Source organism: Humulus lupulus, chromosome 7 (assembly GCF_963169125.1).
Source record: "Humulus lupulus chromosome 7, drHumLupu1.1, whole genome shotgun sequence".
Taxonomy (NCBI): Eukaryota; Viridiplantae; Streptophyta; class Magnoliopsida; order Rosales; family Cannabaceae; genus Humulus; species Humulus lupulus.
In genome coordinates, this window is record NC_084799.1 from 6,909,688 (window position 1) to 6,924,867 (window position 15,180).

The following is a 15,180-nucleotide window of genomic DNA, read 5'->3' on the forward strand; positions in this document are numbered from 1 at the left end:
AACGGAATTGGACGGAAGTCCTAATTTACATGACTGTGAATAGATCGGGGGGATTTTTTAACGGGCTGAAAAATTCCGGGGGCACGATAATGCATAGGTAATAGTTCGGAGGGTAAAAAACCTAAATAGCCTAAATTCAATGCTTCTAAAATTTAAAGTATGTAATTTTTTTTTATTTCTTAATATTTCAAGAGAATATTTTAGTCAATTACAAAAATAATATATTTGGTAATAATTAATTAATTAAGGATTTAAAGAAAAAAAAAATGAGTGCTATGTTTTTTTTGTTTTTTTTTTGTTAAAATCATATCTTACCCTTATAAATTAGAATTTATTTAATAAAATATAACATTAGGGACCTAAGCGAGGCTAAAAGTAAAGGTTGATGATCTAATTGCTAAATAATAAAGTTTGGGGACCTAAATAATACAAATAGTAAAACTTGAGAACTTGCTATTTACCCAAAGTTTGATGAAGCCATTGTCTCACACGAGTTTAGACACAATAGAGCAAAAAAAATGCTTATACTCTAAAACTTGTAATGACTATATCATTCTAGTATGTCTATACGTTGATGATATGTTGATATTAAGTAATGATATAAATGTATAGTAGAAATAAAGAGGTTTCTATCTTTTACCATTAAGATGAAAGACCTTGGGGAAGTTGATATCATAGTAGGTATTAAAGTAAGAATAAATGTGAATGGATATGTCTTAAGCCAAACTCACTATGTTGAGAAGATGCTTAACAAATTTGGTCATCTTAATATCAAAGAGACAAACATGCCCTTTGTTTCAAGCCAAAAGCTTGAAAATAATAAAGGTAAAGCAATAGCTCAATTAGAATACGCAAGTACAATAAGGAGTTTAATGTATATCACACATTATACAAAAGCAGATATTGCATTTGCAGTTAGTAGACTAAGTATGTTTACTAACAATCCAAGTATCAAATATTGGAAGGTCACAGAGCGTTTTTGGATACCTCAAAAAGACGAAAGATCTATATCTCTAATATTCAAAGTTTTCAAAGATACTTAAAGGATGTTCCAACACTGGTTGGATATCCGGTGTAGGAGGTAATCCCTCTACAACTAGTTGGGTGTTCACCCTCGATGAGTGTGAGGTTTCTTGGGGATCTAAGAAACAAATATGTATAATTCATCTTAACCTATGAATAAAATAAATTTTGAGCCTACCATACAACTTTCAAAACTCTGACTTTTAGACCTCTATTCTCAAGCACAGGCAAGGAAGATAAAATTTTGGCTTCTTAAAAGTGATTGTGGATTCCTCTTCTTTTCTCTTCCTTATCTGAAAGGGACCTCCCTTACTTGCTTCCTTTCTTCCAGTTTTGCCTCCCCTGTTGTGTTGGGTATTTATTTTTTTTCTCTAAATATAGAGCTTCAAGAAAGCAAAACATTCAATGTGACATTAAATACGTTTAACAAATTAAAAAATTAAGTTGAATTTACAAATAGATTAATTGCAAGACCCAAAATTAACTTGTGTAGCCTAAAAAATATAGAGATTTACAAGAGGAATCCAAAGATAGGAATGGTGTGCAGCAGAGGTAGATAATTTAGATGACACGAGTAACAGCAGCGTGAATTGCTTCCACCAAATGGGGCACTGTCCTTGAGCTCAAACCAGCCATGCTGATTCTCCTGCCCAATGTAGTATAAGCAAGTCATATGTAAGAGCCAAACAAATCAGTAAATGAAATAAGAACACCATGTATCCCCGTTAAGAGTATTGTGTAACTAGCGTTTGGATACAAACCAGATAACTTCCAAACTTGAACACTTACAATGGAATGTAAAACAAATGTATTTTGCTTATGAAATCAAAATACACAGTTTTAATCTAAACTAAAAGTTAATTTTAGACCGAGGAACACAGTATGAAAGGGTTCATCATACGAGAGAAGTTTATTGCATTTGCATAAGAATGTGCCAAAGTTTCCAAACTAATGGAATGGGCTGAAGAGACTTTTTTCTTCTCGTTTTTTTTTTTTTTTGATACACTGGGGATTAGAACCCCTCCCCCTTCCCCTATCACACACACACCCAACCACTTGAGCTAGCCTCTAGTAGCTGAAAAGACTTTTGAGAGCAAGTGATACTTTTTATCTTACAATGACGACCAGTAACACAAGTTTGATCTAAACTAAAAGTTAGTTTCAGACCTAGGAAAGCAAAATACATAATGAGACAAGAATATTGAAAAAACTCAGAGAACATGATATACTAATCAAATATGATATATAATTCAAATTTAATCAAGACGCTATAGACTTCCTGGTCTCAAACTCAAGTATGTAAAATTAGAGGGAAGCTGATAGGCCACCACTAACCTATGTGTACACACAGAAGAAAAGGAATGCCAAGGAGACTGCCAAGTCAGCAGAGGAGAGTGTAGAAACTGTAGAGAATTAAGTTTGAGACCAGGAAGTCTATAGCGTCTTGACTAAATTTGAATTATATATCATATTTGATTAGTATATCATGTTCTCTTAGAGTTTTTTCAATATTCTTGTTATGTGGGCAAGGGGATGGGACAAGTTTGTTATGTGGGCAAGGGTAGTATACGGTCAGGTACAGGATTGCTAGTGTGCACCTGTTAGTAAATAAGGACCAGTAGAGTAAGGAAGAGGGTGTGGAATAGCTGAGTAAGGTTGTAGAAGGAGAGAATACAGGCTCTCGAAATCCTGTTATTTCTTTTATTCAATGAAATTCCTTCATTATTATCCTATTTCTACCGTTTAGTGTTGCTGAATTAGCAGGGATACCCTATCAATTGGTATCACAGCATTGATCCTCAGTGGCCAAGAAATTTGAGGCAGTTGTAGAGGCTTTGGAAGGAAAATTTTCGAAACTCCAGCAGGAAGTGCAGTCTGAATTAGCAACCATGAAGACAGTCCTCTGTGAAAGAAGGTACAGCTCAGATGTCGACAATGGAGAAAGCACTACAGCTACTTGTTGCTTAGCTGAGCCAACCAGCCCGTAAGGATCCCAGCGACTCGTCGGCTATCAGTTCCGACCAGGCTCGACGCACAACTGACGGAGAGGCAACCATGGGTAATCAACCATCAGGATCTCATGATGTGCGATCGACTCCGTTTTCACCTCCAACCCACTCGGACTCAGTTTTTTTCTGCTCCTTGGTTTGGTCGAGACTATCGCCCACCCAAGATGGAGCTACCCTTGTTCTCGGGGGACAACCCAGACGGTTGGGTCTATCATACCGAGAGCTATTTCTTGCTCTCCAAGATGACTGAAGCACAAATGTTGGAAATTGCTATCATCGGCTTAGAAGGGGACGCCTTAATGTGGTTCCAGTGGGAAAACCAACGTCGACCGACCCATCACATCATGGGTGACCTTGAAGGCTTTGCTGCTGTCGAGATTCCGTTCCCAACCGGTCGGGTCTTGCTCAAAAGAGTTCCTGTCGGTGAAGCAAGAGACCACCGTCAAAGAGTATCGTCTCCTGTGGGAGGCGCTAGCTTCTCGGGTACCCGACACACCCGAGCATATATTAGAAGGGAACTTTGTAAAAGGGGCTCAAGGAGGAAATCAGAGGTGCTATCCATATTTTAAAGCCCATGGGCCTTGCTCAGGTTATGGATATGGCCCAACGTGTAGAAGAAGGCCACCAAATGCTAGCTGGGTCAAGCCCGACTAATCGGACATCCACAACCAAACCAACAATGAGCCCTATCACCCAAATTCATTCTTTGTTTTCTTCATGGACGAACAGGACACCATCAACTCACAACCTGTCTTCTTCATCGTCGACAGCCATCACTCAAGCTCCGACCAACACAATGGGAACCACCAAAGCAACTCCAGCAAAGCGTATCACAGAGGCAAAATATCAAGACCGAAAAGCTAGAGGGGTTTGTTTCAAATGTGAGAAAAAGTGGCACAGAGGGCATGAATGTGAGTTAAATGCTTTGTAGATGATATCGGTTATGGTTGAGGAGGAGAGCAGTTCCCCACTTGAATCACCACCACCAACAACGGAATCCTTGGAGGATGCCACCGTGGAAGAAACATTAGCTACTTTATCATTGAATTCTCTAGTTGGTATCACCTCAGCTAACACAATGAAATTGGCAGGTAGGATTGGGCAGCAACCAGTTTCCATTCTTATCGACAGTGGAGCGACACACAACTTCATTTCAGTCGACATTGTGAAGGCAGCGAGTCTCCCAATTGCTGCCACTTCTTGTTATGGTGTTTTGTTGGGCACAGGTGGTAAGGTGAGAACCGATGGCATTTGTAGCTCAGTGGAGCTTGATTTAGGAACTCTCTGAGTAGTGACTGATTTCCTTCCTTTGGAGTTAGGAGGGGTAGATGTAATATTGGGGATTAAGTGGTTGGAGACCTTGGGGAATCTGCAAGTTAACTGGCGTACCATGGTGATGAAGTTTGAAGTAGGAGGCTCATGGATAACTCTACAAGGGGACCCTAGTCTTTGCAAGTCTCTGATTTCCTTGAAAGCAATGATACATTCGGTGCAGCAAGGCGAGGGATTTTGGGTAGAGTTCGAGACCTTTACAGTGGAAGGAGAGCCAAAAATTACCTCTATACCATCACCGATAAGGGCAGTTTTGGATAAGTACGATGTTGTCTTTAATATGCCGCAAGGGCTGCCACCTACACGAGCAAGAGAGCATGCAATTTGTTTGACCGAAGGAATGGGACCGATTAGTGTACGATCATATCAGTACGCTCAAGCTCAAAAAGATGAGATTGAAAGATTGATGGCTGAAAATGTTACAAGCTGGGATTGTGCAACCCAGTACCAGCCCCTTTTCGAACATGGTACTATTGGTGAAAAAGGACGGCAGTTGGTGATTTTGTGTAGACTACAGAGCCCTTAATCGGGCTACAGTGGCGGATAAGTTTCCCATACCAGCCATAGACGAGCTATTAGATGAGCTACATGGCGCAAAGGTATTCTCTAAGTTGGATTTGAAATCTGGTTACCATCAAATTCGGGTTTGTGCCAAGGATGTGGAGAAGACGGCTTTCCAAACTCATGAGGGCCGCTATGAGTTTCTAGTCATGCCTTTCGGCCTGACAAACGCCCCTGCCACCTTCCAAGCATTAATGAATGAGGTATTCCGTGAGTTTTTGCGAAAGTTTGTCCTTGTGTTCTTTGACGATATCTTAGTGTACAACTCTACTTTGGAGGACCATGAGAATCACTTGGACATGGTTCTAAAATGATTACAGCAACATCAGCTATACGCTAATCGTAAGAAGTGCTTATTTGCCCAAGGGCGGCTAGAATACTTGGAGCATATCATCTTAGTTGAGGGTGTAGCAGCCGATCCCAGTAAACTAGCAACTATGGCCAAGTGGCCCATTCCGAAGACCTTGCGAGATTTGCGAGGTTTTTTGGGTCTTACAAGATACTACCGTAAGTTTGTGACGGGGTATGGACAGATTGCAAAGCCATTAACTGACCAGCTGCAAAAGGATGCTTTTGGATGGACGAATGACGCTCAAGAGGCCTTTATTTGCTTGAAGAAGGCTATGTGTTCAATGCCTGTCTTAGCTTTACCAAATTTCTCAATCCCATTTGTACTAGAAGCGGATGCGTCAGGCAGTGGTTTAGGGGTGGTTTTGATGCAAAATCAGCGGCCCATCGCTTTTTACAGTCAGGTCCTTTCTTCTAGAGATCGCACCAAGTCCGTTTACAAACGAGAGTTGATGGCAATTCTACTAGCTATTCAGAATTGGCGCCCTTGTTGGGTCGCAAGTTTTTGGTTCGCACGGATCAACGCAGTCTAAAGTACTTGTGGGAGGAGAGACTAGTGGCTTTAGAACATTAGAAATGGCTCACCAAATTGTTGGGGTATGATTTTGATATTGTCTATAGACCGGGTCTTGAAAACAAAGCAGTAGGCGCTCTCTCTAGGATTCACCAAGACGTGTCTTTGGCTGCCATATCTATACCAACTTTGCTTTCTATTCCGAATTTACAGGCACACGTGGCGGCAGACCCATCTTTGGCAAAGATTGTGCACGAAATCAATTTGGGCAGGCACACAGGCGGATATTCTTTGGTTCAGGGGTGTATGAGGTTTCGGGGCCGATTCTCCATTCATCACGTTATTACTGCGAGTATCATAGTGGCAGTATTGGTGGTCATTCTAGGGTGTTTAAGGCATTTCAGCGGCTGGCTAGAGATTTGTATTGGTCGGGTATGAGGAGAGACGTTCAAAAGTTTGTGGCGGAGTGCCCCACATGTCAGCAGAGCAAGTTCTTGGCTCAGTCCCCAGCAAGTTTGTTCAACCATTACCGATTTCGGAACTAGTTTGGGATGACATCTCAATGGATTTTATTGAGGGCTTGCCAATATCGAATGGATTTGACACGATATTGGTAGTGGTCGACCACCTTAGCAAGTATAGTCACTTTGTACCTCTCCACCTACGGTGTTTGTGCGTGAAGTGGTGAAACTTCATGGAGTCCCTCGCTCAATTGTTTCCGATAAGGACAAGGTGTTTATGAGCTTGTTTTGGAAGGAGCTATTTTGCTTACAAGGCACTCAACTCAAGCATAGTTTAGCCTACCACCCCCAATCTGATGGGCAAACTGAGGTCGTCAATAGGTGTCTCGAAACATACTTGAGATGCTTTGTGAGTACTAAACCCAAACAGTGGGTCAAGTGGCTGCCATGGGCTGAGTTTTGGTACAACACCTCCTACCACACTTCAGCTTGAATGACCCCATTTCTAGCATTGTATCACAGGGAACCTCCACCATTGATTAGATTTGAGAATGGAAGCACAAAGGTGCCAGCGTTTGAAGAAACTCTAAGAGCTCGAGATGATGCTTTGGAGCTATTGAAAATGAACCTCCACTGTGCTCAACAAAAAATGAAGGTTCAAGCTGACAAAAAGCGCCGTGAGGTCCACTTTTCAGTTGGTGACTTGGTCTATGTGAAGCTGAGACCTTATAGACAGAGATCTGTGGCCAAACGCCGCAATGAGAAATTAGCTCCTCGTTTCTTTGGACCATTCCCAGTTTTGGCTAGGGTGAGGACAGTGGCATACCACCTTCAATTACCTCCAGATTCCAACATTCATCCAGTTTTTCACATGTCACTTCTTCGTGCCGCTTTAAGACCACATCAGCAAGCGTCGACGTTACCTCCTGAGTTGACAGAGGACATAGAATGGCTCCTTACACCAGAGAAAGTGCTTGATGTACGCCCCGGTATGCATAAGACCCCTCCACAAGCTCTGATTAAATGGGCAAACATCCCTGAGTTTGAGGCGACCTAGGAAGACTTTTCGGTACTCCAGCAGCGATTTCCTTTTTTTCACCTCGAAGACAAGGTGAGACTTTGGGCAGGGGGTATTGATAGGCTACCACTAACCTATGTGTACACACGAAAGAAAAGGAATGCCAAGGAGACTGCCAAGTCAGCAGAGGAGAGTGTAGGAACTGTAGAGAATTAAGGGGATGGGACAAGTTTGTTATGTGGGCAAGGGTAGTATACGGTCAGGTACAAGATTGCTAGTGTGCACCTACTAGTTAGTAAATAAGGACCAGTAGAGTAAGGAAGAGAGTGTGGATTAGCTGAGTAAGGTTATAGAGGGAGAGAATACAGGTTCTCGAAATCCTATTATTTCTTTTATTCAATGAAATTCCTTCATTATTATCCTATTTCTACTGTTTTGTGTTGCTGAATTAGCAGGGATACCCTATCAGAAGCCTAAATTAGACTACGTAGTATATGCCACACTAGCCTTAGAACCTATCTGACTCATAGATAAAATACAAAAGGTTTCCTTGTTGGTTTTGCGTGATCATGCTACTTTTACCATGTGGAAGTGAGAAGTATATGTAATTATTACCCATCAGATGACATGTAGACGTGGTATTCTTTAGTCATGAAGGCAATTTGATCTTGGCTTAATCCTGAGAGAGAATACATTCCCACCTGCCTGATTATGTGACTCCAATCACCAGGTGTGCCTGTGAAATTTGAGAAAAGATGTTTTCTGACATGAAATTGAACCGAGTTGATACTTATACTTTGGATTGTGGAAATGATTTTCTATCAAGTTAAAACTTCACTATACGTACAATATTCATTTAACCAGCAAAAAAGTAAGACACCTCAGTAATCAACTTCAGTCAAAATTCAAAATGAAAATACTTCCGCAAGAAAAAAATGATCCCATTATCCATAAATTCAGAATGCATATACTAACATACGAATATAAGGGTGCATGATTATACTATTTATGACAAAATAGAATTATGGTGCTACAGTGAACTCATTCCTTTATTCTTGCTTTGCCTGCTCATGTTGCCTTCCCGTTCCCCATACCCAACTATTGTTTGATATTATTTACCAAGAGAAGTGGATAAGAAGAATAAAAATTAAAAACAAGGTTGATTAACTTGCCTTTATCACGTAAAGTATTAACAAGTTTTTGTCGAATATTAATAAGGCGATCATTCATTTTCTTCAAGTCGCTAGTCCACTCGTTATACATCTCCCTGCAATTAAGCATCGTTAATTTTCAAGGATAGGTTTCAGAAAAAACAGTAAGTCATAATATTATCAAGCTTACGCGCACGCACACGCACAAAAACATGTCTCCTAATAAAGATTCAAATGATTAAACTATGTTTTTGTTGCACCAATATGTAAGTTAAACTTCCTTAGGTCGTTTTAATTTCATCTGTAAGTGTCTTACTTTGTGTATTTTGTATTTTGGCAATTTTATGATTCATCTGTTACTTTTTCAGTTGCATCTGTATTTTGTATTTTGACAGTATTTCGGTTCATCTGCTATTTTGCCAGTTGCATCTGGAAATTTGATATTGTCATAATATTTTTCTGTTGCTTACGTGGCTTAGTTTAATGTGTCTGTTATGTTTAATTGACTGTGATTTTAGGTTTCGAGTTTTTAGGTGTGCTAAGCTAATTAGTTTTTCTAACGATTTTCTGTTTTCAGAGTGTCTGTGTATTTGAGTTGGTTAGAACTTAGATCTGAACTCTCTCATCAATTTTAGCTCGGCTAGGTTTTGTTTTGTGTGGGTTGTTTTTCTTTGTTGTCTTTCTTTTACAGGTTGAAGAACTTCATTCTTGGAAGGATGTTCATCCATGCCTGGCAGTGATATTCTTCAGGTGCAGTATCAGAAGAAAGTTAGATCTGCAAAATTTCAAGTGTAAAGATTCAAACAAATCAAGCTAAGGAATTTTGCAAGAGAGACAAGTATAGATGATTTACTGTTATTGTTGTAAAATCAGAGATACTGTGTAGAACTTGTATTTTATCTTAGTGGAATTCTTTTTCTGGACTAGGTCCCAAGGATTAGCCATTACTTTGTGTAGTGGTGAACCTTGTAAAAATTGCTTGGTGTGGTTCATTTACTTGTTCTTTGTGATTTCTTTAATTCTTGTTCTTCTTCTTAAATAAATTCAATACGTAGGTAGTAAATCACTATCATCATCTAATTTGGATTGGGAAATTTGAGGGTATTATGGAGCACTCCAATGGCTGAGAAAAAATTGTGAAGATGAGCTTCCAATGGGTGAGCAAAACTTGAGCTATATTACATTTTTTTTACCAAAATGAATGGTACTACTCTACATTTAGAGAGAACTATTCATTGACCTATAAATATTTTATTTTTTCTTTCTATTTCTTGTTTCATTGTATTTTATTCTTTTTTCTTTCTATCTCCTTTTCTAGTATTTAAATGAATAAAAAAATATATTTAAATAATGCAGAAAAGAAAAAGAGAAGTTATGGTGCAATGTTAATATTTGATGTAAAATAGAAAAAATAAGATTTTAGTGATGTATTTTGAAAGATAGAATAGAGCATCCGTGCTGAGCCTATATTTATTATTTATACCAACTTTAATAATTATTACAAAAATATCCCCCAAACCATTTTTTTGACAAATTTGCCCCTAACACAATTTCCATCTTCTCTCACTAAACAAAAATACCCCGACCATAAATCCCTCTTTCACCCAATTTAGACACACTCATCTAAAACAACACATATGATAAACACCCCCAATGAAGCACCCATCAAGTTTTTTTTTTGTTCTTTTTAATGATTCAAAATCCAATCCAAAACTCAAACCCACTAAAACATTCAATTAAAACACTAATAAAGGTTTGGAACACATTAGTGCATAATTTATTGGTTTTGATCACAATTTTTTCTGATCTGAAATCTACAGAATTTCAAACAAAAATGATGATCCCATAAAAATCTGCCCTCTAAAATCAAATTTTCATGGGACCATAGTTAACCATTGTTTTGACCTCTAAAATTAAGTTTTCTTGGGACCATCATTAACCATTGTTTTAGCCTCTAAAATCAAATTTTCCATGGGACAATCGTTGCATAAAATTTGATAAATACTTTCGTGAAGCATAACTTTTTACTTTGTTGTCAGTTTGAGATGTTTTATTTTATTTTATTTTGGTATTTATTTTTAAATCTACATGTTTAGAATGTGTAGAACAATAAATTTGGAATGTGTAGAACCTAACATATTAATCATTTATGTCTCAATCTTCATTACAGACTCAAACAGACTGATTTTGAAATTTGAGGGTCTACACCCAAATTTAAGGTTCTAAACATCCTAAATGTGTAGATCTCAACAAAAATATCATTAATAAAAAATAAAAAATCACCTCAAATTGACAACCGAGTGAAAAGTTATGCCCACCAAAGTTTTTATCAAATTTTATGCAACTATGATTAACAATAGTCCCATGAAATACTTTCTTTAAGAGGTGAAAACGATGGCTAGCCATGCTAAAACAATGATTGACAATGGTTCCATGAAAACTTGATTTTAGAGGTCAAAACAATGCTAAAAAGATGCTTAACAATGGCAGACAAAATTTTCATGGGACTATCACAAACCATTGTTTTTGCTCTAAATTCTGAAGATTTCAGACTAGAAAAAAAATTGCGACCAAAACCAATAAATTATGCACAAATGTGTTTGAAACCTTTAAATTATTGTTTTAAGTGAATATTTTTGTGGGTTTGAATTTTAGATTAGATTTTGAATTAGTTAAAATAAAATTTAAAAACTAGATGGGTGCTTCAATGGTGATGGTGTGTTTATTGTATGTGTTGTTTTAGAAAAGAAGTAAAAAAATTTGATGAAATGAGTGCTTCAATTGGGTGAATGAGGGATTTATGGCCTGAGTATTTTTGTTTTGGTCAGAGAGAAAGAGAAGAGAAGAGAGGGAAGAGGATGAAAATTGTGTGAGGGGCAAATATGTCAAAAAATGACGTGCCCTTGTTCAATACACCAAGAGAGTATACACAACACAGATAGTAATGGAGAAGAAATTACGATTTTGATTGGAAAAGAAGGTTTCTCAGTACAAAAGCTAAACAGGTTTTTGGGAGACCTGTACTCTCCAGATGCAAATACTCACACTGAATTTCTGCATACCTCACTCTCATTCTCTGACCCCACCTATATTCTTTTTGCATAACTAACTCTGAAATTGCAGAAATACCCATAATGACTCACAACAAACCTGCCCAAACTACCCTTGAGCAGAAGCGTGCCCTTGCCCTTTCCCTGTCCTAGCATAAGTGAACCGAATCAAGGGTCTAACACATATTTTAGTAATAATTATTAAAATTGGCAAAAATAATAAATATAGGGTATTAGGATGCATAACAACTAAAATTTCACCGTGGATTTTCACCTAGAAGTTTTCTCGTGTGTGAAGAGCCACTAGAAGTCATACATTTCAACCCAAGAAATGGCCTTTCATTCATAAAATCGTCTTTACCAAAAATACACAATCTTAATCTAGAGAAGGAAATGAATTCACTTATCTATTACTGTTGCTCTTATTGACCTGCTCTATGCATGTGAAAGGAGTAGATTATTATTAAAAATAACTCAATTTCCTAATTCAGATTAGTGATACAAGGAAGAAGCAAAATGAGTTCACATCACCCAATACCTGTCCTTTAGGATAGCCGTCACCATGGAAGCCCCATGGATAGGTGGATTAGAATACATGGGTCTTATCACAAGTTTCAGCTGGCTCTCAACCTCGATAGCCACTTCAGCTGTCTTGCAAACCTACTAAAAGGAAGTTTCCGTCAAACGTGCCAACAACAACAAAGCCATTGAGGTTGATGGACAAGAGTTTAGAAATGAGCAAGTACAAATGCATGCAGTGTTGATAAAAGAGTGATAATGTCCTCAGAATTATATAAATGTTTTAAAATGACAATAATTTCGGTCCTTACAATGAGAAGGGCACCAACACGTTCCCCATATAGTCCCATATTCTTTGAATAGGACTGAGCTATAAGGCTCTCACCACCATCAGTAACAAATAATCGTACGGATTGTGCATCGGCATCCAAGTTTCCACTAACTAAACCCTAAGACAGCTCAGGAGACAAAGGTTGTTCAAAAAGTAATATCAAAAGCTTTGTACCTAGTTCTTGGAGAGCATGTTTTTTAGGGTAAGATGGGGTAGAGAAAATGCCTCGAGCCAATGTTCAAGTACCAAGGGACTACTCTTTGAAATGATCTAAATTTAAATGAATCAAAGCCTACCTGATAAGCAGAATCAAAAAATGGTAACAACCCTTTAGATCTTATGAACTGTCTTATTTGTTCCCACTCCTGAATTGTAGGATCAACACCAGTTGGATTATGACCACATGCTTGGAGAAGCACAATAGATCCAGGGGGTGCAAAAGAGAGGTCTTCCAACAAGCCTGCATCCAGAGCCAAGACAATCAATTTAACTCTCAATCAAATAAGAGTAAACAAGTTAGAAGTCAAATGAGACATAAAATATTTAAATTGCAACAGAACTGGCGAACAATTTCATCCAAAAAAAGTTGTCATAAAACCAATAATTAAAACAAAGTAGCTTCAAATATATAGACAATCCCCCAGACCTTGAAAGTCCAGCCCATGCGTTGCTAGATCGTAGTAGCGATACGTCTTCACAACCAGACCAACCGAAGAGAAAAAATTTGGGTGGTTTGAATAGGTAGGCTTAGGAATATATACTGTCTTCTGCATAGGAAATAAACAATAAAAACCATGGATGCTGCATTAGTACCAAGTAAAATGAATGCAAAAAAATAGAAATTTGAAGTATGTAGTACTTGGTGGTAATGTTTAGCCAAAAACTCAGCTCCAACTCTAAGGGAGCCACAGCCAGCCACGCACTGGACAGTAGCCACTCTGTTTTCTTTGATAGCCGGGCTACTTTCAGACAAGTGAAATATGCAACAGAATAAGAAAACCATTACACTTTCTGATTTAGAGAAAACTCAGTTGGCGATGTGTGACATAGATACATTCGATGATTTAAGACACGTTGCATATCACTGAGTATTCTAAGTATCTTAATGTGACCCCAAAAAAAATAAAGAAAAGAAGAAGGTAGCTTAGCACTTCTATTATACCTCTCAGCACCCAAAATGAGCTTAGAGCTCAATTCATTGAATTCTGGTATGCCAGTTATAGGAAGATATTCCTTACCCAAGGACCTACACCATGCCATGTTCAGTTTACTCACCAGTGTTCATACAAAATCATATTGCAACTTGAAACAAAAATGAAGGTCTAATTAAAAAAAAAAAAAAAAAAAACGTACAGGTCATTGACTAGAAGCTGCTCTACTCGTCTAACTACATCCAAAACAAAGGGTTTTCCCTCCTGTTGTGTCACAAGAATCAAATGACATTTAGTGATTTTATTTTATTTTGAATAAGCAGCGCTCATGTATGTGTCTATATAAATATATATATATATTGTGTACGGTCACAAACTACAAGTCTAGTAGTAAAAAATCTACAGAAGTGACATAAGAAAAGATTGAGAACACACCTCTGTTCTATAAACTCCAATACCCAGATTCAGCTTCAATGGACTTGGGTCTTCTCTGAAAGCAGCCATAACCTGTAGTTGAAACGACGATTATAAGTTGAAAGTAGAAGCATTTGATGACATTGAAGTAGATGATGCTTACCGCATAGACCAGGGGTTCAGGAGCGAAGGGAACATCTGCAAACGCAGATTCACCATTTTGGGAGTCCGAACAAAATTCAGGAGACTCCATGGCCAAAACTCAGAGGTGTGGCCGTACGGAGATTGTGGGTGTTTGGGTTGGTGTAAACTTCACAACCACCGATAAGAGAATTGCTAAGGGCGTGCCGAACAATTCAATATGTCTCACTTATTTAAATTTAAAAAATATTATCACGGAGACTCATTTTATTATTATTAAGTATGCCTACAAGGACCTCAATAATTAAAAAAAAAATTTAATTTTAAAAATCATTTTTAATACCTTTTTTTTTTTTTTTTTTGGAAATTATCCCTTATATGGTCTTTTATCATTATTTTTCATATTTAATATTTAAGTTACTTATTTTTCCTTTTCATTTTTATAAAACTTTTTATTCAAAATTAAAGTTTAAATATTTTTTTTTATTTTTCTTTACTATTTCTTCTACTCTTTCTTTCCCATGTCATAAAACCAAGTGTCCATAAAGAATTTATTTGTTCATCCAAAAATTTCATTTTATACAAGTAGAAACACTCTCCTGTATAAATATATTTCAACTTTTAAAAACAAATAATTTGTACTTAACATCATCATAATTGTCAAATTTAACATCATTCATAAAAGAAAAAAAACTTTAAATAGCGATAGAAGTACTATACATAATCTTATTAAATATATAAATCACAAATTCCATCTTACGCATATATATGATTTATTTTTTCTCCTATATGTAATATCATATGAATTGTTGAATTTGAAGTTTTCTTAAGTAACTTTTTGTATATATTTTTCATAGAGTTTAAGTTTGTTTCCAAGGATTTTCCTTGTAATAGTGCAAGTCTGATAACCAACCATGTGGTTAGTTAGTTAGGAAACCGTTAGTGTAGGTCAAATCTACTTAGCTCTTTTCTTTGTAACCAATTCAGTTGTAACAGATTCGTGCCTGGTTGTATTGATTCTCTATGTATATAAATAAAGAGCTACTCAATGAACAATGCTGAAGCTTTCTAAGCATTTTGTTCTGAGGTTTTCTTTACTCTGTTTTCTTTCTCTGCATTCTCTTTCATGGTATCAGAGCATCATTGACTGACGTCCA

General features: G+C 37.4%; 2 protein-coding genes across 9 annotated transcripts in view; both read right to left on the reverse strand.

The window, feature by feature from the left end:
* LOC133790527 (ribosomal RNA small subunit methyltransferase NEP1-like) overlaps positions 1-15,180 on the reverse strand; it is an 82,064-nt gene that overhangs the window by 24,282 nt on the left and 42,602 nt on the right. The gene's annotated exons all lie outside the window — the stretch shown is intronic.
* Positions 887-14,250, reverse strand: LOC133790521 (aspartate aminotransferase, cytoplasmic-like). 7 transcript variants are annotated; one of them, XM_062228180.1, is made up of 13 exons: positions 14,046-14,250; positions 13,904-13,975; positions 13,671-13,732; positions 13,480-13,563; positions 13,177-13,279; positions 12,964-13,084; positions 12,614-12,777; positions 12,298-12,435; positions 12,006-12,127; positions 8,439-8,533; positions 7,882-8,002; positions 1,539-1,669; positions 887-1,406 (listed from the first exon to the last, which is right to left on the reverse strand). In XM_062228180.1, exons 1-12 carry the CDS (start codon positions 14,133-14,135, stop codon positions 1,585-1,587), a joined length of 1,257 nt encoding a protein of 418 aa, XP_062084164.1. In that variant the 5' UTR covers positions 14,136-14,250; the 3' UTR covers positions 887-1,406; positions 1,539-1,584. The 7 variants fall into 7 exon arrangements, 6 of the variants coding, with proteins under 6 accessions (XP_062084164.1, XP_062084165.1, XP_062084163.1 ...); XR_009874027.1 differs by lacking the exon at positions 7,882-8,002; XM_062228181.1 differs by lacking the exon at positions 887-1,406 and having other exon boundaries at positions 1,432-1,669; positions 13,177-13,276.

Excerpts from the sequence above, each read along its gene's own strand:
- LOC133790521 (XM_062228180.1), bottom strand. The coding sequence starts at position 14,135 with ATGGAGTCTCCTGAATTTTGTTCGGACTCCCAAAATGGTGAATCTGCG. Across the intron at positions 13,733-13,903 it reads TTGGAGTTTATAGAACAGAG|GAGGGAAAACCCTTTGTTTT; the intron begins GTGTGTTCTCAA and ends GTGACACAACAG. Across the intron at positions 12,436-12,613 it reads TTTTTGATTCTGCTTATCAG|GGTTTAGTTAGTGGAAACTT; the intron begins GTAGGCTTTGAT and ends GAGCTGTCTTAG.